Source organism: Podarcis muralis, chromosome 12 (genome assembly GCF_964188315.1).
Source record: "Podarcis muralis chromosome 12, rPodMur119.hap1.1, whole genome shotgun sequence".
Classification (NCBI taxonomy): Eukaryota; Metazoa; Chordata; class Lepidosauria; order Squamata; family Lacertidae; genus Podarcis; species Podarcis muralis.
Window position 1 is genome coordinate 48480948 of NC_135666.1, and position 22053 is coordinate 48503000.

General features: G+C 44.2%; 2 protein-coding genes across 4 annotated transcripts in view; both read left to right on the top strand.

Annotated features, from left to right (window-relative positions):
* Window positions 1-8318: 8318 nt before the first annotated feature.
* Window positions 8319-10806, top strand: XCR1 (X-C motif chemokine receptor 1). Its single transcript, XM_028750844.2, has one exon. The coding sequence runs from the start codon at window positions 8405-8407 to the stop codon at window positions 9440-9442; it is 1038 nt and encodes a 345-aa protein (XP_028606677.1). The 5' UTR covers window positions 8319-8404; the 3' UTR covers window positions 9443-10806.
* Window positions 10807-15562: 4756 nt separating this feature from the next.
* FYCO1 (FYVE and coiled-coil domain autophagy adaptor 1) overlaps window positions 15563-22053 on the top strand; it is a 57050-nt gene continuing 50559 nt past the window's right edge. For 2 of the 3 annotated variants that reach the window (XM_028750546.2, XM_077916406.1), the window contains exons 1-3: window positions 15563-15658; window positions 19977-20142; window positions 21168-21274. In XM_028750546.2, the coding sequence (XP_028606379.2) occupies window positions 20088-20142; window positions 21168-21274 (162 nt within the window). In that variant the 5' untranslated portion in view covers window positions 15563-15658; window positions 19977-20087. Of the gene's footprint in view, window positions 15659-19528; window positions 19817-19976; window positions 20143-21167; window positions 21275-22053 lie in introns of those variants that run through there. The other variant, XM_077916405.1, reaches the window with a different exon arrangement.

The window sequence follows — 22053 nt, forward strand, 5'->3', positions numbered from 1 at the left end:
TGGTCCTTTAGGGGCACAGTTACCCCATTCAAGACCAGGGAATCCCCCACACCAACCCGCTCCCTGTCCCCCAAAAACAGTACTTCTGTCTTGTCAGGATTCAACCTCAGTCTGTTAGCCGCCATCCATCCTCCAACCGCCTCCAGGCACTCACACAGGACCTTCACCGCCTTCACTGGTTCTGATTTAAAGGAGAGGTAGAGCTGGGTGTCATCTGCGTACTGATGAACACCCAGTCCAAACCCCCTGATGATCTCTCCCAGCGGCTTCATATAGATATTAAAAAGCATGGGGGAGAGGACAGAACCCTGAGGCACCCCACAAGTGAGAGCCCAGGGGTCTGAACACTCATCCCCCACCACCACTTTCTGGACACGGCCCAGGAGGAAGGAGCGGAACCACTGTATGACAGTGCCCCCAGCTCCCAACCCCTCTAGACGGTCCAGAAGGATGTTATGGTCGATGGTGTCAAAGGCCGCTGAGAGATCCAGCAGAACTAGGAAACAGCTCTCACCTTTGTCCCTAGCCCGCCGGAGATCATCAACCAGCGCGACCAAGGCAGTTTCAGTCCCATGGTGAGACCTGAATCCCGATTGGAAGGGATCCAAATGGTCCGTTTCCTCCAGGCGTGCTTGGAGTTGTTCAGCAACCACCCGCTCAATCACCTTGCCCAAGAATGGCAGATTTGAGACTGGGCGATAGTTGGCCAAATTGGCCGGGTCTAAAGATGTTTTTTTAAGAAGCGGTTTAATGACCGCCTCTTTCAGCGGGTCTGGGAAGGCTCCCTCACAGAGGGAAGCATTCACCACCCCGCAGAGCCCATCGCCCAGCCCTTCCCGGCTCGCTTTTATCAGCCAGGATGGGCAAGGATCAAGGAGACAGGTGGTCGGTTTCACTTTTCCAAGCAGCCTGTCCACATCCTCGGAGGTAACAGACTGGAATTGATCCCATGTAACAGGACCAGACAGAACTCTAGCACTCTCCCGCCCTGGCCCTGCTCCCACGGTGGAGTCTACCTCCTTCTGAATCTGAGCGATTTTATCTGCAAAAAACTTTGCAAAAGCATTGCAGGAGATCTTGGGGTCCCTACCAGGCCCCGGTGGTACAGGTGGTTCCGATAGATTGCGAACCACCTGAAAAAGTCTCCTGCTGCTGTTTTCTGCAGATGCAATGGAGGCGGCGAAGAAGGCCCTCTTCGCCGTTGCCATTGCCACTTGGTAGGCTCGACGTTGAGCTCTAACCCGTGTCCAGTCTGATTCAGAATGAGTTTTCCGCCACCGGCGCTCTAGCCGTCTCAACGATTGTTTCATCACCCTCAGCTCCGGGGAAAACCACGGGGCTGTCCGGGCTCCATGCAATCGGAGAGGGCGCTTCGGAGCCAGACAGTCAATAGCCCTGGTTAACTCCGCATTCCAGCGTGCCACCAGGGAATCAGCTGAAAGGCCATCAACTTGGGATAAAGCATCCCCTACCACTCTCTGGAAGCCAATTGGATCCATTAAGTGGCGGGGGCGGACCATCCGAATCGGTCCCACCTCCCTGCAGAGGGGAAGGGTTGCGGAGAAGTCCAGTTGCACCAGGAAGTGATCTGACCATGGCACTTCTTTTGTTTCGCTTTTAGTTAGTGTCAGATCACCAACATCCATAGAGGTGAACACCAAGTCTAAGGCATGTCCATGCCTATGAGTTGGGCCAAACTTATTCAGGGACAGCCCCATGGAGGCCATGCTTTCCACGAAGTCCCGAGCGGCCCCTTGTAAGGTCGTGTCGGCATGGATGTTAAAATCCCCCAGGACAACCAAGCTAGGTGTCTCCAGGAGCATATCCGCCACGACCTGAAGCAGCTCGGGCAGGGAATCCTTAGTGCAGCGGGGAGGTCGGTACACCAGTAGGAATCCTGTACTGCCCCTATTGCCCAACTTCCAGAACATGCACTCAGAGAACTGGGTCTTCCCAATAGGACGCCTGGTGCAGACTAATGACTTCCTAAAAATCACTGCAACCCCCCCTCCCCGCCCACATGGCCTGGGTTGCTGTGCGTAAGAGAAACCTGGTGGGCAAGCAGCGGCAAGGACAGGCCCATCTGCTTCATCCAACCAGGTCTCTGTCACACATGCCAGGTCAAATCCTCCATCCACAATCAGGTCGTGGATGGCAGTGGTTTTATTCATCATTGACCTGGCATTGCACAGCAACACTTTCAGGTCATGTGGGTTTCCCTTGCTGAATCCAGTATCCTTCCGGTCAGGACCAGACCTGGAGGCAGGGATAGTCCTCAGACAACGACTAAACCTGCCTCCTCGGTAATGACATGGTCTGGTCTTAGCGTAACTCCTCCTCCTACCCATGATCACTGAGATCGATTGTCCCAGTGCATCCCCCCCTGTGGAACATGCCCCAGCCATTTTGTTTGCTGGGACCCACTCCCAGGCAGCCCTGACCCCACCCCTTAAAAAGCAAAATACAAATTATATAATAATTTAACAGAATAATAATAATAATACTAATAATAAAACAAAACAGAACAAAATAAAACAAGAAACAATAGCGCTGACTAAATGCTTATCCCTCCCCAAGCAAAAATAAAATAATAAAATAATATAATATTATAAAAAACAACAACCACCATTTAAGGTGCTGCAAATTAAAAACAATTAAAACATTTAAAACCATTTTGTCCATTGCTGCCGGTAGCTGCTCAGGCCTCTAAACTGTAGTGGTAGTGCAGGCCCCGCCCCCTAGGCCAGATGGAGTTGGCAGAGGAAGGAGCAGTCTTCCCAACACTCACACAGCAGCAACAGCAGCCGTGTCCCGGAGGCCTCTCTCAGGCCTCTTATGCTGTGACGGTGAGTGCAGGCCCCGCCCCCTAGGCCAGATGGAGTTGGCAGAAAAGGGAGCGGTCCTCCCAACACTCACGCAAACAGCAACAGCAGCCGTGTCCTGGAGGCCTTGATGGAGGCCCTGGCAGTGAGTGCAGGTCCTGCCCCCTAGGCCGGATGGAGTTGGCAGAGGAGGGAGCAGTCTTCCCAACACTCACACAAGCAGCAACAGCAGCCGTGTCCCGGAGGCCTCTCTCAGGCCTCTTATGCTGTGACGGTGAGTGCAGGCCCCGCCCCCTAGGCCAGATGGAGTTGGCAGAAAAGGGAGCGGTCCTCCCAACACTCACGCAAACAGCAACAGCAGCCGTGTCCTGGAGGCCTTGATGGAGGCCCTGGCAGTGAGTGCAGGTCCTGCCCCCTAGGCCGGATGGAGTTGGCAGAGGAGGGAGCAGTCTTCCCAACACTCACACAAGCAGCAACAGCAGCGCCACCCGCGTCCCATTTCCACATTAGTTTGCTTTTTAAAAAAACCAACACATCATGGAAAGTCATCAGCATTCGGGACACAATTTTCCCCAGTATACACATCTTTCTATGCAATTTCCCCTAATATGCTCGTCTCTGCTTAGCGGTTTCCCTACTGTAATGCATTTTAATGCTAGTTCCATTTTCAGCATGTAGTATATGCATTCCTTTACACGTTACTTGACTAGAGAACTACGCTGCAAAATTTGAAGAAGTGTGAGTTTTGACAGATGGCTGGGCTTTGGTTTGCATACTGTTTTGGGAAGGGCAAATCAGAAGGCTTTGTCTTTATATGTGAACTGAATCAAATTTCTCTTCCTCTCTTCAGACCCTACCCCACCCCCCAATCTTGCACCCTGCTTGTCAAGAGTGGCAGGTCTTTGGATCTGTCACTTTGCTCTAATGCTCCCTACTGAAAGATTGGGTTGTTCTGACAAATTATATTTTGTATTCATTAAGATATTGTAAGCCTCTTTGTGGAGGCTCGCCTTAAAAATAATGTAAGTAAATGAATAAAATCAAAAGGATGCAAAATTAAAATTGCGGTTCTGCATCACAACATGTAATAAAGCAATATAGTCACCCAAAAACCTTGCGGTCTCTCTCTCCGTGCTCAACATCACGAGTATGTTTACCCAGAAGTAAATGTTTCTTCGGACTACAATTTTCATTCCACAAACCTCTCTGCTGGGCGAGAATAAAGTGGTTTGTGCTTCTTATGATGAAGAGCAAAACTGAAACCAGTACTTTAGGTAGTCACTTCCTGAAATAATTCCCCCCAGCTGCTGGTATTTATGAAATGTGACTTTTCTGTATTTGTTTCCTTTTTGGAACATCAGCAAGCAAGACTGCCACTTGCTTGCTTGTTCTTTTTTTTAAATCTCTTTCTTATTTTGAGTTTTGTGCTTTGGTGCAATATTTATTTTTTATGGCAGGAAATAACTTCCTTGATGTAGGGGCAGGGAACTGCATCTGACCAGAGGACTGGATCACCATCTCCTCCCCTCCCCCCCCCCCCCGACTTCCAGTGACCAAGTTTGACAGGTGGGTAGGGCGGCTCTCCTGTCAGTCACATGACATCACGTGATGTTGGGTGACTTGCTTTTACATAGTGCTGTGCAGAGATGCCTTGACCATCAGTAGATGACTGGGGTTTCCGAAACGCTGTCCAGGAAGCTTTGCAGTTCCTGCCACTTAGCTGATTGGCAGGGCTTGCAAACCCGATTTATGCCCAGCTGTGTCTTTACCTGCCCCATGCTTGATGTTGTATATGGGCAAGTGGGCACAGGTTGGCCAAACAACAGCCTTTGGGCCAAATGCCAGGGAGTTTAGGGGGTGGGGGCCTGCAGAGCAAGACAGTGCAACCAGGAAATGAAGGGCAAGCATTTGCCCACTTTTCCTTTGCCTTGGGATGGTCCTCATAGGGGCATCGTGAAATCACTCCACAGACTAGCAGTGAAACAGCCATTTGCCAGTCAACGCTGGATAGACTGCCCCTGCGACTGAGCTTCAAGTCTGTAAAAGACTAGTCAGGTCTTTAAAAATATGGGAGGCAACATGGAAAACAAATGTTACATGAGTTCCTTTGTACCCTTAATGGCTCATTACCCCCAAGCTATCACCTCACAGCTAGACTGGTGACTGGGAGTGGTCGCTGAGACCATATAACACCGGTCCTGAAAGACCTACATTGGCTCCCAGTACATTTCCGAGCACAATACAAAGTGTTGGTGCTGACCTTTCAAGCCCTAAACGGCCTCAGCCAGGTATACCTGAAGGAACATCTCCACCCCCATTGTTCAGCCCAGACACTGAGATCCAGCTCTGAGGGCCTTCTGGCGGTTCCCTCATTGCGAGAAGTGAGGCTACAGGGAACCAGGCAGAGAACTTTCTTGGTAGTGGCGCCCGCCCTGTGGAACGTTCTCCCATCAGATGTCAAGGAAATAAACAACTATCCTACTTTTAGAAGACATATGAAGGCAGACCTGTTTAGGGAAGTTTTTAATGTTTGATGTTTTATTGTGTTTTTAATATTCTGTTGGGAGCTGCCCAGAGTGGCTGGGGAAACCCAGCCAGATGGGCACGGTATCAATAATAAATTACTATTATTATTATCACAGCATGAGGCTAATCCTAGCTTAATTAGCTTTTGACACATGCTGATCAGAAGCATCTTGTACACAGCTTAAATACACACAGCTCTAGCACAGTTTTGACACTCTGATCTTAATTAAATTCTAGCGCCCACTGATCCCAGGAGTTTAGGGCAGGTCTAGCACCCCCAGCTCATAACATTATTATTACAACAAGGCCTTTCTTTAAACAATCAGATGCACAACTAGATCTACACGTTTCTCCATTTCGTGGATGCATTGTATGTGCTGTATCTTGTTCCTTTCTATTTTCTGCGGTTATGTGGCTTGCTTTCTGTAACTTCTTCAATTCCTTTGAAACTGACTCATCTTGAAATCAGCTATCTTGGCCCTATCTATTTCATTGGTTTCTGTTCTTAAGTTCTTCGGTTCTTTCTAAACTGACTCATGTGGAAATTACTTCTGCTTGTACCTACATTCTGTTTTTGTAGTGCTGTTCCCCCGTGGTCACCATGGTGGTGATTCTGATGCTCCATAGATCATGCCAGTTAGTGCCTGAGTCTTTGGATAGTCCTCTTGGGGCCAAATGCCATGTTATGTCGCACACACAAGCACAGGGGAGAGGGACCAGAGTCACCCCTCATGTGGTGGAGTGTGAGAATGGAGGCCAAGGTTGGAGGTAGGAGGTAGGCCAAAAAATGTGCATCACCAGCAGCAATTGCCTCTGGAAAGTGTTGCCCTTGGTTTGTTGTTGTTTAGTCATTTAGTCGTGTCCGACTCTTCGTGACCCCATGGACCAGAGCACGCCAGGCACTCCTGTCTTCCACTGCCTCCCGCAGTTTGGTCAAACTCATGCTGGTAGCTTCGAGAACACTGTCCAACCATCTCGTCCTCTGTCGTCCCCTTCTCCTTGTGCCCTCCATCTTTCCCAACATCAGGGTCTTTTCCAGGGAGTCTTCTCTTCTCATGAGGTGGCCAAAGTATTGGAGCCTCAGCTTCACGATCTGTCCTTCCAGTGAGCACTCACGGCTGATTTCCTTCAGAATGGATAGGTTTGAATATTCACCCGTGAGTACCTAAACTTGGACAATTGGATCTTAAATAAGGACTTGTGAACAGAAAGGAAAATTGGACTTAAAAGTCTACCTCAATTTGGCACTGAAACGGGAAGGTCTAAACAGGAAGTCAGCCTTCCGTTTCTTTGTAGATAGATCAAAGCAAAGACATGGCAAACTAGAGCTCAGAAAATCGCCTGTAAAAGATTAACTTTCATCATTTAAAATTGCTGAACCCCCTTCGGAAGGGGGATGACAGAGGATGAGATGGTTGGACAGTGTTCTTGAAGCTACCAGCATGAGTTTGACCAAACTGCAGGAGGCAGTGGAAGACAGGAGTGCCATGGGGTCACGAAGAGTCGGACACGACTAAACAACAACAAAAATCTCTGTGTGGCATGGCTCCTTTGTAATAAAGGAGGAAATACATCACCAATGAGGATAAAGGAGTGCACCGAATCACATAACATTTGCATCTGCTCATTTATATCACGAGATGCAAATTTAGAAATAATTATTACAGTTCATAAAGAAATATGTAATACAACTTACCATAATGGGGAAGATTGTATGTCTGCTCTGTCTGCTTCCTATTTTATGGTTGACGAACAACTTTAAGGGCTCTGCTCTCCCTTTTGTATTGATTTCTTTAGACTGGATTTGGCCTGGGCAGCCCTTCAAAAAGGAATTTATTTTGTAAAGTAGGGCACATGGCCAGCCTACAGTTAGGGCGGAAGATAAGGAACCTAAGGCTGCAACAGGACAACTTCAGCCACTCTCCTGATAAATAGGGGTCCTTGACTTCTGAAGTGGAGCATGGTGGAACTTGTGTGGTAACTCCTTACTTATAGGGAAAGACATTATTTACTTCCAAGTTTCTTTAAACTTGAAGGGTGCTGTCACAAAGCAGTGATGAATTTGTGGGTGTCTCTTATGAATGACAGACTTGATATCTTGAGACTGATAACAGCGAGGAGGGAGAGAAAATGAAAACTTGCCCAATATTATTCTTTTCCCCTCTTCGCCAAACTTTTCTTAGGCATAGCAAGTATAGGCCATCGTAAAACATCCATATATAAAAAATTTAAAATATATACAAATAAACATGTAAAATATGTAATAGTGAGGATTTTCATTGGAATTTCTTCCCGCTAAATAGTGCCATTCGTCACTCTGAGAGATACTATTGACAAAAACTCAGCCACCCTTGCAGTTGCTACTGGGTTAATGTCAGACATATAGAATCTGATATTTTCATGGTGCTGTGATGTTAGACTACCCAAAGCAAGGGATAGCACGCTTGCCCAATATTATTCATCTTCTTATTGAGGAATCCCTGCTAAGCTCCCAAAGAGTCCCAAATTTCCCTGAAATGCAATTTTAAAAGCATTGCTTTGAAATACTATGAAGAACATAAAGTTTATACAGTGGTACCTTGGAACTCAAACGGCTTGACTCCCGAACAAATCGGCTCCCGAACGCCGCAAACCCGGATGTAAGTGTTCTGGTTTGTGGATGTTTTTCGGAAGCCGAGTGTCTGACGCGGCTTCCGATTGAATGCAGGAAGCTTCAGCCAATCAGAAGCTGTGCCTTGGTTTTCGAATGGTTTTGGGAGTCGAACAGACTCCCAGAATGGATTAAGTTCGAGAACCAAGGTACCACTGTACTACAATAATAAATACAAACTATTTACCACCACCACCATCCAGACTAATTTAAAAGAAGGTATATTTAGTACAGCTAACTTGGTACAATAGCAGAACCGATTAAATTTCACTACCTGTTTTGAAGTTTGTATATTTGTTTCTGGTGTCCTGATTTCTTTTTCAGTTTTCCACTGACCGCAGTGAAAGTTCCTTGCTTGGAGGGGTTTTTATCCACAGCTTCAGAAGTGGACAAGCCCACCCAGAAGATGGAACTGATGGACTATATGCTCGAGGCAACCTCAGATTATGATCCAGCAAATTATCCTTCAGTCGAGTCGAATGTGTGCGAGATGGGGTCTGTTTCCACAATTACGAATATGTTTACCAGCATCCTGTATTCTCTCATTTTTCTCTTCAGCCTGCTAGGAAATAGCCTTGTCTTGTGTGTCGTAATGAAATACGAAAGCCTCACCTCCTTAACAAACCTCTTCATCGTGAACCTTTGCATCACTGACTTGACTTTCTCTTGCACGCTCCCTTTCTGGATTGTGTACAATTATTACGGATGGATTTTTGGCGATTTCCTCTGCAAAGCTGTGACCGCCATTTTCTCTATTAGCTACTATGGTGGTGTCATCTTCCTGACCATAATGACAGTCCTCCGGTACCTGGCTGTGGTGGATCCCTTGTCATCACTGAGAACTCAGACAAAAAGGTGCGGAAAACTGTTGAGTTTGGCCATTTGGGTGTGCAGTGTGTTAGTTGTGGTTCCTGAGATTATTTTTACCCGCGTAATACCTCACAATGGCGTACAGTACTGCGACTACGAAGGGGAATCTATTTGGAAGCTGGTGGAATTGGGCCAGCAATCTGCCTTCTTCTTATTTTCCTTCGCGATCATTGCATTTTGTTACATAAGGATGCTGAAGATCCTGCTTCGACAGCGGTCTCAAAGGAGGCACCGGACCGTAAGGCTCATATTTGCTATAGTGCTGGTCTTTTTCCTGAGCTGGGCACCTTATAACGTGCTTGGTTCTGTGTACGTTTTGTCTTTTCAGCAGTACATTGTCCTACCCTGCGAACAGTACAGGCAAGTTTTCTTTGCTTTCGACATCAGCCGCAAAATAGCCTATGGCCACTGCTGCCTCAACCCGGTGCTCTATGTCTTCGTCGGAGTGAAATTCAGAAGGCACCTGAAACTCCTGTACAAGCATTATTCCCCTTGCCACAGCAGGATCCCACCTTCCAGCCCCAGAGCTCATTCTTTTCACATGAACCCCTACGAGGATGCATCAATGTACTGAAGAAAAGGCCGCCTGAAAAAGGAAGAGTCTAATTGACCCAGCCAGCCTAACAAATAGATGAATGGCCACAACAACAACTGTCAATTTGCAACATCTTCTTCTTCTTCTCCAGAGGAGGGAAGAGAATTGCTTGGAATTGCTTCTGTTTTGCCAATAACATATATTGGGGATCAGTCTTTTCTCTGTCTTTACCTCTGCTAAAAATTTCAGAACTATAAATAAGAATCTGTATCCATACAGGATAAATCGACCGTCTTTTTGTTTTCAAATAGTCAAATATTACTCTAATCCCTGAAATGTTTAAATGATCCAGGTATTGTTGTGCGATAAATCAAAACTTGAGATATTAGTAGCAAGGTGTTTCCAGACAAGGGGTGTGTGTGTTAATATTGTAAATATGTCGCTAAGATATTGAATGGGTGTTGCAACAACATGTGTTGCTATGTTTTAACTAATCGGGGGGTTTTCTCAGAAAGGCTAAATCCGGGTGAAATAGTGGTGGGGAGGAGATGCAGGTTGCCATTTTGATGCCAAGGAACCTGCAAAAACTTGCATACACAAGGAGCTCCCATCCCACAATAAACAGCCATATGCAATTGCATATTTGACCCAACATAGCTACAAACACATGGAAACTCCCAGACATGAATTCAGATCTTGCATGCAGAAATTAGGAGGAGCAGAGTTTTGTCTATGTGCTGTTATATGTGGACAAATTTGAAGAAGGGGGGGTGGGTGCTATAGTTCAGTGGTAGACGCAGATGTTTTACATGCAAAAGGTTTGATGTTCAGTCCCTGGCTTTTTCAGGCAGGGCTGGTAAGAAGAGCACTGTCTGGAGAAGTCCCTTTCTGTTAATGTAGACAATGCTGAGCTAAAGAGAAAGACCGAAAGTCTGACTCAGCATAAGGCAGTTTTTTGTTTTCCAAATGCAGGCTGAAGTTTTCATTCAGAGTTAGGATAACGGTTTGACCATTAAGAAAACCAACTACTAATTTGCAGCACTGTGGTTGAAATATGTCCCTCTTTGGGTTCACTTGAAATGGTGGCAAACCCTTCCACAATATAACCTCTTAAAACTTGTTTAGTTCTACAGTGATACAGCATATATAGAGTTGCTACGAAACCTTCATATATATATATATTTTAAAGATCTGTACTTTTGCATTATGAATCCCTGATAATTGTAGAAAGCTGTTTATTTCCTATTTAAGGCATTTTAACCATCACGGTTTCCATAATGAAAAGGGTTTAAAATGCATACTCCATAAGTACAATGAACAAGTAAGCAAAAATAGCATTATTTTTAAAATTGCATTGTTTTGGTTTTTTTGCTGTTCCTAATAAAGTGTTTTTGAAAACTGAAGATGTGGTATTTGAGTGTCATTTTATGCTCGGACATGGGCTCTGGTCACAGCTACTGCCAGTCAACATGTCCCCAAATAGATTCAGGTAGGTAGCCGTGTTGGTCTGACGCAGTCGAAATAAAAATAAAAAATTGTCCGGTAGCACCTTATAGACCAGCTAAGTTTGTTCTGGTATAAGCTTTCGTGTGCATATGAAGAAGTGTGCATGCACACAAAAGCTTATGCCAGAACAAACTTAGTTTGTCTATAAGGTGCTACTGGATAATTTTTTTTATTTTTTTTTTATGTCCCCAAATAGTTTAATTAATCTTAGGGCTAATCCTCCCAAGATAACAGCAGTAGCAGACCATGCATTCCTTGGAGGATCTGCTGTCCCTGTGGATACTGCCACCTGAGGCAGTTCTCTGACCTTGCCTCATGGGTAGGGCAGCCCTGGGTTATAGAACAGGAAGAAGTGTAGGAGTAGCTGAACAGTTCAACGGAGGGATATGAGAAGTGGGGTCCCCCAAGGACTGGCATTGGGGCCTGTGCTTTTAAACATTTGTAAATGACCTGAAGTTGCAAGTGGACCGTGAGGTGGCTGGGTTTGCTGATTATAACCAAATTGTTCAGGGTTTGTTGTTGTTTAGTCGTTTAGTCGTGTCCGACTCTTCGTGACACCATGGACTAGAGCACGCCAGGCACTTCTGTTTTCCACTGCCTCCCGCAGTTTGGTCAAACTCATGCTGGTAGCTTTGAAGACACTATCCAATCATCTCGTCCTCTGTCGTCCCCTTCTCCTTGTGCCCTCCATCTTTCCCAACATCAGGGTCTTTTCCAGGGAGTCTTCTCTTCTCATGAGGTGGCCAAAGTATTGGAGCCTCAGCTTCACGATCTGTCCTTCCAGTGAGCACTCAGGGCTGATTTCCTTAAGAATGGATAGGTTTGATCTTCTTGCAGTCCCTGGGACTCTCAAGAGTCTCCTCCAGCACCATAATTCAAAAGTTCAGGGTAGCAATAAACTAAAAAGGGAAACCTCAGAAAATCATAGTGATCTAGCAGGTCTGTGTGGAGGAAGGTGTTCTTTCAGGTAATCTGATCCCAAGTTCTTTAGAACTTTATACAGTATGTTAATAAAAACACCTTAAGCCTGGTTCAGTAGCAAGCTTTCAGCCACTGCAGGTGTTTCCTCTCTGATGTTGCGTGCATGGCCAGATGTCCCAGCTCGCTACTGTGTTCTGCACCACCTGCAGCCTCCAAGGTAACCTTAAGGGCGGCCCAACACACAGTGAATAGCAGTAGTCAAACCTGGAGGTTATCAGTGCATTGGTTACAGTGGCCAAGTCGTTTCTTTCCAGGAATGAACATACCTGGTGTTCCAGCCCCTTCATGTCATGCACAGACACCCTTGACAGAGATGTAGCTAGGTGTAAGTAACTAGCTCTCAGAAACAGAGCTGTCATCAGCTTCTTTATGACATCTCCCCCTAAATCTCCTCATTACCTCCAACAGTGCCTTCATATAGATGCTAAATTGCATAGGACAAAACAGTATCCTATGGCAGTATCCTATACAGTGGTACCTCTGGTTAAGAACTTAATTCGTTCTGGAGGTCCGTTCTTAACCTGAAACTGTTCTTAACCTGAGGTACCACTTTAGCTAATGGGGCCTCCCGCTGCTGCCGCTACGGGATTTCTGTTCTCATCCTGAAGCAAAGTTCTTAATCCGAGGCACTATTTCTGGGTTAGCAGAGTCTGTAACCTGAAGCGTCTGTAACCTGAAGCTTCTGTAACCCGAGGTACCACTGTACTGTATAATTGCTGAGGTATAGTCACCCAATGCTACTCTCTGAAATCTGCCCTGCGGACACAAGTTGAAACAGTCTTTCAGTGCCCAGTCTCCACAACTCCCAGTCCATAGATCTGATCCAGGAGGGTACCAGTGGTATCAAAAGCCACTGTGAAATTGAGCAAGAGGATCAGGACCATACTCCCTGCTTACATTTCCAATAAAGGTAATTCATAAGGCAACCAAGACCAATTCCATCCCAAAACCAGACCCAAATGGGTCTGGTGTGGAGAACAGTTTTTGTCCATTGGGCCAGATCACAAACTCTCCAAGTGTCCCTATTTTTTAGGGATGGTCCCTGATTTAGAGAAGCCATCCTGGTTTCTGACTTGATCCTGGAATGTCCCACTTTTCCTTAGGGTGTCCCTATTTTCATTGGGAAAATGTTGGAGGGTATGGAGTTATCCGACCCCCCCCCCAATCCACCTGAAGGCAATCCTGTATAGGGAAGCTTTTTAAAAAAATGTTTAATTTTTTATTACGTTTTTATACATGTTGGAAGCTGTCTGGAGTGGCTGGGGCAACCCAGTAAGATGTGTGTGGTATAAATAGTAAAATTATCTTTATGGAATGGGACGTCCCTATTTTCATCGGAGAAATGTTGGAGGGTATGTGATCAGTATCGCTGCAGGCCAACTTTGACAGCTGGGCAGGACCACCCATCTGCCAATCATCTGCCATCATGATGATGGCAGGTGACTGATACGTGAGCAGTCCTGCCCAGCTGTCAAAGGTAACACCCCACCCCCAGTGGGGAAAGTGGTCTACTTTGCTAGTGCATTTCCCACAGCAGCAGTACATGAAAAGAGTGTTATACAGTGGTACCTCGGGTTAAGTACTTAATTCGTTCCGGAGGTCCGTACTTAACCTGAAACTGTTCTTAACCTGAAGCACGACTTTAGCTAACGGGGCCTCCTGCTGCTGCCGCGCCACCATAGCACAATTTCTGTTCTCATCCTGAAGCAAAGTTCTTAACCTGAAGCACTATTTCTGGGTTAGCGGAGTCTGTAACCTGAAGCGTCTGTAACCCGAGGTACCACTGTACTGTATAATTGCTGAGGTACAGTCACCCAACGCTACTCTCTGAAATCTGCCCTGCAGACACAAGTTGAAACAGTCGTGCAGTGTCCAGTCTCCACAACTCCCAGTCCATAGATCTGATCCAGGAGGGTACCAATGATATCAAAAGCCATTGTGAAATTGAGCAAGAGGATCAGGACCATACTCCCTTCTTACATTTCCAATAAAGGTAATTCATAAGGCAACCAAGACCAATTCCATCCCAAAACCAGACCCAAATGGGTCTGGTGTGGAGAACAGTTTTTGTCCACTGGGCCAGATCACAGACTCTCCAAGTGTCCCTATTTTCTAGGGATGGTCCCTGATTTAGAGAAGCCATCCATGAAAAGAGTGTTATACAGTAGTACCTCGGGTTAAGTACTTAATTCGTTCCGGAGGTCCGTACTTAACCTGAAACTGTTCTTAACCTGAAGCACGACTTTAGCTAACGGGGCCTCCTGCTGCTGCCGCGCCACCATAGCACAATTTCTGTTCTCATCCTGAAGCAAAGTTCTTAACCTGAAGCACTATTTCTGGGTTAGCGGAGTCTGTAACCTGAAGCGTATGTAACCTGAAGCGTATGTAACCTGAGGTACCACTGTACAAGTTTTCTCCTTAAGCTCTGGATACATGTTTTAAACGCAGGGAAATACTAGTAAATGACCTGAGGATTGCTTCTGCTAGTTGAAAAGCAAAGCAAAAGTCTGTGACTGCTTACCACAAGATGTTAAGATGGTCAAGGACAGCCAGCATGTGTGGTGAGGGACCACAGTACATCTTATCAACTTGATACCGTATGGTTTCCGTTCCTAGTTTTCATAAACATTTTTCTTGAGAATCCACAGCCTCCCACAACCCAACTGGATTTTAATGTTTATCACTTCTTTCCAAGCATATACTGTAGCAATGATACGAGAGAGATCTGTGACTGTTGGTTGAAATTTGCGAAACAAAATTATTCAAACTTTAAAAAGAACGAAGGCGGGTGCTAAAAATATACACCTCAAATGTCAAAAGCCATATGTATATCTCAAACTTATTCAGCCTTCACTGAAAGCTTTGCAATGAAAGTAACCTTGGAAACGGGCAGGGCTATCCTATTAATTTGAGTAACAAACTCTGAAGGTGACAGGAGGGACTTATCCTGGCCAAACAGCAGTAACAATAGCATCAAGTTTACCTGAAACTGCCATGACTGAAAGGGAGAAAAGAAAAAGAGAAGTCAAAAGAAAAGAAGAACTGGGCAGCCCACACCCCAAACTGGACAACACAAAGTGAGAATAAGTCACAGGAAGTGTTAGACAGGTTTTATTTTGTCTTGATGTGTTGTAAACCAAAATTGCCCTTTTCCCTTATGGGGTATCCAAGAGCCCATATAGACTAAGACCTTTGGACCAGAAATTATTAAAAGAATGGGAATGCGCTAAAGAGTATATGAAAAAACATTGTTCTGGAGTAAGCATATCGGTATGTAATGAATGATGCTTTGCAGGGTTAAAGAAAAAGAAAAATGATGTAAAAAGTATAAAGATAGAGGTAATCTACATTAGACACAACAATTTAGAAACAGTATAAATTTTGAGGTCTTAAAACAAAGGAAGGTAGTCAATATGTGTCTATGTATGTAATGACTAGATTAGAATGAAGATATGGTTTTATTTGTAGATGTGTGCTTTTTTCTGCTTTTTGTGTGTCTTTCTTTCTTTCTTGTTTGTATAGTTTTATTCTGGACTCAATGCTTGTAATTTTTGTTGTAATTTTGCATTGAAAATAAAAAATTAAAAAGTTAGAAAAAAATAAACATCAGCGAATGCGGTGAAAGGGTTAAATTAAAAACAACAACAACAGCAGCAGGAGGGCAGCCGAGAGGCATCATGGGAGTTTGCCGGCCTCCGGGGGAATCATGGGAGTTGTAGGAAAACGCCAAGGAGCGTCTCCCTATGTCATGGCCGCCTTACGTTCGAGGTAACGTACTTGGTTCTTTCTGACAGGGTCGCGGTGCGTCTCTCCCCTTTCCCCGCTTTGCCCAGGCGGCCTTGGCTGCCCTTGTATTTCCGTCGCCTTGTCAGGAAAGCGGCTCTCAGGCCCACTAGGCTGGGCAAGAGTGTATATATTATTTTTTTTGGTGGGGTGGTGAGGGTAACTTTAAAACCAAAAACTTTTTATTTCTTATTTCCACTTGTTGCTGCTGCTGCTCTTTTCCCAGCCTCCTCTCTTCTCCCCTAGCGAGAAAAGGATGTCGCTTTGATAAGCTGAAGTGAAAAGGGGAAAAATAATAATCCAATAATTTCACGCCATCTCTTTTTATTTGTTTTTTTTAATCTTAAAAGCAGCTGATCTGCCTTCCTGCCTTTTCTTTCACTTCGAGTTCCTGGGGGTGTGTGTGGAAATAATAATAATAATAATCACAATCTTCTTAGCGACGAAATCACTTCGATTGTGTTTTAACTCTCCCAAAGTGGGTCGGGGATGCGATGCCTTTTATTTATAACTCCCGTGGGAGAGCATCCAGTAGGTTGTGTAACAGGCGCAGCTGAGGGGGGTGGAAAAATAAAAATAATTTTTTTTTCGTGTCTCGTTCAGATCTGTCATAGGAAACAGTAAACAAAGAGTGTGGGGTACCTTTTTTGGGTGTTTCTTTCTTTTTTGGCAGGGCAAACGAGAAGATGCAAACGAAAAGCATTCTCTGGCAGCCAGCCCACCCACTCAGAATCAGCTGCTCATTCCTTTCTGTTGTGGATTAACAGGCCCAAACCACAACTGGGGCGATAACCAAAATGTCCAAAAAATAATAATTAGCGAGTAAGGCTTTCCACTTCTCCCGAACTGCCCCTCATGGCAGGCTGGATGGTAATATATCAACAGTAGAGGAATGACAACAGCAAACAAAATGGGCTTCATAATAATAATAGTAATAATTTTATCATTTATACCCCGCCCATCTGGCTGGGTTTCATGTTGATCTTGTGTACTTGCTTAACTCGGAAGTAAGTCGAGAAGCTTAGTTGAGATTCCTGCATTGCGGGGGGGTTGGACTAGATGTCCCTCAGGATCCCCTTGCAACTCTGCGATTCTATGATTCTAAGCTTCACAGGGTCCAAATGGCAACTGCTCCCACAAGATTTCTGCCTCTGTAAGCCTCCCATCGCTCACTGTCTCAGCAACCCCAATCTCATTTCCTTCCCAGCTGCTGTGTCGCACATTATTTTCGTGAAGACAGCCACTTCAAAAACAAAAGTTCTGCTTTCATCCCCCATGTATTTGATCATTGTTACACTTATCTTCTGCCTTTTGTTCATGGAGTTTGGGCATATGATCCTCCCTTTATTCTTAACAACAACCCTGTAAGAAGTGTTAGGCTGAGAGGCAGGGGCTATAAACCCAACGAGGTTAGCTTCGTAACTGAGTGGGGATTTGGGTCTGGTCCAAGTCCTGTGCTCTAACCATAACATCACACTGACTCTGTCTCGCTGTCATTCTGTTTCTTAGCAGCTGTATACCTTTAACTTCTAGTCACTATTATTTACTCTTTGAGAAGTGCCAAAAAGTAGCAACTTTTTTATTTCCACTTGAATCTCTTCATTTCAAAGGAAGTTAGCTTTGATTTTTGCAATTTGTTAGAAAGGACTTGGGGGAAGCTGCTGGTGAGTCTAAAAATGTGTTCCACCTTGTTAGATTTTAAAAATGCTGACATGTAAACATTCAGCGGCCTACTAATCCTGCCGGCCTAGTTTCTGCCAGATGACAGGGTGTTGCTAGCCTCTGCCAAAACAGTGAAGTTATTGTATAACTCCATGTATACCATTCTTATGATTCACGTCTGAAATACAGGTATAATAATTCCCTTCTGGAATTGTATCACCTGTTTGCTGTGAAGTTTGCTTTCTTTTTCAAAAAATTCAAAAATCCCCAGCTAACTGCCTTTTATATGTAGCTGAATTTTGCTGCAGACTGAAGATGCAAAAGCGACCTTATTCCTATCTATCTGAGCAGTGCATATAAGGTCTTGATGCTGCTTGATTCTGGGTTCAAGATCTTATTGCTCCTCTCTGTTTCAGGCTTTCCATTGTCACAGATGAAACATCCCATTTCCCAGGCTTCAAAAGTGAGCAGGGCTAATGGCGGTATAGAAGAGATGTCCCAGTTGAGTGCATTTTTTAGGTTCAAGACAATCTCTCAGCAGAGGGGATGGAATAAAAATGTTGCTAATGTGTCAAAGGTTTAACAGTCAGGAGTTTATTCTCTCCTTAAACTAAAAAACGATGCACCCTTCAGTAAAAATGAGTCAGATCCCCATCTAGAGATACCATAAAAGCACATTTTGTTGGTGATTTTGGAGGAAGCCAAGAAACACGCAGTGGTTGAGAATTTAACAAAGCTCTTTTTCCTGAGGAAAGTGATCACAGCAAGATAAAGTACCAGAAGCAGATCTTAAAATTACATTTCAAGCACGTTTCAACTAGTTACTATATTGTGGTTGAAATAGTGTGATGTGAAACTCTCTGAGGGCAGTGTTACCCCTCTGTATACAAGCAAGCTGTGAACCATGTGCCTTAAAGAAAGGGGTTTTGAGATTTATTTTGTTCATGAACTAGGCTGTGTTTTCATCTGCTACTTATAGTGCCTGCTTATGATTTAGATTTTTTTAAAAAATTACATTTTGCTTTATTGTCTTTAATTGCATTTAGGTTTACGACAACTTTGCTGGATGTAGGTTACTGTCACCTCATTTTACAAGTGGGGGGGGCTAAAGTAGAGAACTCCCCAAGAAACTTCATAGGGGAAGTGTCAGGCAATCTCTATGCATCAATAAATACAGGTACCACGTTTATGCAGGCTGCTGCAAAATAAATAGATTGGTCTTCTCTCGCTCAGGGCTGCTGCCCTGAAGTAAGTGAGGGAAGCAGTGGTCCTGAGTGACTTCCAGCCCCAGGAGCGCACGTGAGTCACTTTCTCTCTCCTTCCCATGTGCTCTCCTTTTTAAAGTGGGGTGCTCCCACATCTCCCCCACCATCTTAAGAGTAACTGTGATTCTGTAGTAAGAGTTGGGGGAGAGATGCATTTAAATCTTGCTTCTGACAGATGGTGTTGTTTTCTTCTATCTGCCACTTGTCTAAGGTCAGTTACGCAGCACCTAGCTCCAGTGTTAGAAACTGAGATATGAAAGCTAGGAGCTAAATGGCAGCTGAAACCGAGGTTACGGGCGCAACAACAGACTGTCTAGGCACATTTTTTTATAACAAGAATACAAAGCTGAAAATGAATGAATGCAGCTAAAATATTATGTTCATTTTTCACATGGTCTATTCCTTCCCCTGCCCACCCCCTAATATTCTTAAGAGGGTCTCTTCTCCAGTCTTTAGCTGGAAGTGGGGAGGCAGAAAAGGGTCTTCCTTTCCTTCCACTCTGCAGTTTTACTCTGAAATCTTAGGTGCAGTACTGCGCCCAGAGTTCTGAAACTGCTTGCCTTAATGAAATTCCCTGTTGCAAAATGTGCCTAGAACAATGGGAGTTTCGAGCACTGCATATCTCTTATCAATGTGAACCGCCCTGAAATCTGCGGGTATAGGGTGGTACATAAATTGTTGTTAATGGCCTCTGACAGTATTTTTATTTTATTGTTTATTAAACTTAGTGGTTGCTGGGATGGTGGTCCGTATGGTCTGAAACACATATTTACAGTTGTTGGCATTGATTTATAGTTTTAAACAAAAAGTGCAAAGTTCTAATTTTAATCTGGCAGCTCCTGATGTGACTATAACATCACATGACTTATCATACTTCTGACTACTACCGCTGCTCGCCATGTGAGCAGTCACCTGACTACTGTGGCCTTTTTGATTGTGTCACAGGTGATGAACCTCACCTCTAGTGGATCACTGACTTTGGGAGCCCTCTGTAAAACCCAATTTTTCCATTATGAATGCAACCACTTTGAACACATTGAAGGCACATTCCAGGGAGTATGGGGTGGGGCACTGAAAACTACCATTGAATCTAAAAGTGAATGAGCTATGAGTTGTTTCTCTTTTGACATTCACTTCTGTGCAATGGCTCAATTTAGATTTCCACTGAATGAACAGAGAAGGAAGAAAATTGTTCCACCAATAAGAAAAAATAAAGGTATTGTTGATGATCCATATGAGGGCACTACCTTTATTAGACCAACAAAAATGTTAAAAACTATAGTGCAGTAATCATGATTTAAAAATCAGAAATACCATAATAGCTGCCTGTAGCAGAATTTGTAAATACAAAATCTTTCTCTTCCCTTCCCTTGCAGATGCTGCAAAGACAACTAATCGCTGCTAACCAAATGCCCACCAACCATACAAATTTTGCCCTCTTTGCATAGCTGGCTGAGGAGTCGAGTGGTGCACCTTTGCTTTCCGCAATGGCCAGAAGTGGTGAAGAAAGTCAGTTGCAGAGGATTATTCGGGATTTGCAGGGTAAAATACTGCCTGGGTGTGATTGACTCATTCATTGTATCGTGATGTGAATTTGTGCTTCTGTGGGAAAGAGAGAGACAGGAATGTTGTTGTGTTGGGAGAGAGGCTACAAGAAACAGAGGGCAAGAATTGTTGTTAAATGAATTGATTTATAGACAGCTACCACATAAAGCAATTGAAGTGGGGTAAATGATAAAAGCAGAATAAAACATAGAATCATGTGAAATTGCTTGCCATTCAAATTGGCTATTTTCTCCAGGCTACCACAAATGCTCCATTTCTTCCACCCTGGTTTTTTTTTTAAGCGTAGAGACAATTTGCACAGGGAGCTACTGCGCTCAGGTTTCAGCAGCCTGTGTGTGGTATCCAAAACATTGCCATTTTTGTTAACTGCCTTGAGGCATCTGCAAAAGACAGGATATGCATCTCTGAAATAACAAATAACCCTGCCGATGATGTCTCAGGTGGCCCGTTTCAGACCTGCTGAAGGGAACATTTCAATGGGAACTTCTCACGCTCCCTGTTCAGCGTTATAGCCTTAAACCAGAGCATAGGGGAAGTTACTTCTTAAAATGCAGGTACAATGTGATCTAGGTGAAATCAGTGGCTGTGTTTGGACATCGTAAGTTATCACAAGGGGAATGAACCAGAATGAAACTTGGGTTTGTGTCCTCACTCACTTCTCCTGTCCCATGGCTGGAAGGAGTTTGGAAATGTCAATTTCTGCTTTTGGTTAGCTACAGCTTTGTTTGTCATCTGAACCAGGAGCTGTGGTTAAATACTTCTTTCTCCGAACCTTTATTAGGCAACTCTTGCAAATCTTGCCAAGTTCACACCAGTATTGCCCTGACCAATGTATTTTTTCCTCCATTTGTGGCATTTTATGTCGCTTGAACTCTTGACCCTGTGTAAGACGCTGTATGAAACCTAAAATATATTGATGGACATAAAAGAGATTATCGTTTCAGTTATTCACATTGTTCCTGTTTAAATTCACAAATGGTGCTTTGTGTTTTTCTCCAAAGATGCTGTTACAGAACTGAACAAAGAATTTACAGAAGGAGGAGAACCAATCACGGATGACTCTATCAGTTTGCACAAATTTTCCTACAAGCTAGAATACCTTTTGCAAGTAAGTAGTGTTAGCATTTACAAGCGGACTATTTCCTGAGAGCTTTCCCTTAAAGTAGCTAAATGAAGAGGCTGATAACCAGAATACATATTAAGAGTTGTTAACCAGGGAACTGGCCAAGGAAAATCTACATATTAAAATGTGTTAAAAGGTCAAAGAGCATTATTATTATTATTATTATTATTATTGGAATTTTGTGTAACTTGTCTTTGAAAGTGCACCCTTTTGCATTAGAACCGTAATGGTACATGTTGCTGTGTGTTCTAAATCTCATTCATTAAAACAGAATAATCTACAGGAATAAGTATGTAAAAACAATTCCCTGGGCTCTCTTGTATTCTGCAGTGACCAACAAAACCCCGCAACCCTCCAGAATGGGGCTGTGCAAACTGGTGCAGACTCATTTTGTGTTGTCTTTCATTGAATTCGGTGACACAAATGAACATCTTATGCTTGTTCAACTAAAACCAGTTCATTAAAAAAAACACAACTAAAACCAGTTCATGATGCTTGCCCATGATGTTCAAGTCAGGAGAATAACATATAGTTTGGTCAGTATGCTGATTTAACTAGTTGCTGAATCTGGGATAACCATTTTTAGGTCTAACAGCTTTGTTGCGCTGTTTGTTTCCATAGTATTTATAAACATACGTTTCAGACTGGCAGTGTTAGCCTATGTTAATTCATCCAGTGGCTTTTAGGTCTGTTCAGAAATCCCAGCGGTTATTGGTGGGAACACGCTTCACTTTTCTCTGAATGCTTACAAAGAGAGCAAGCGA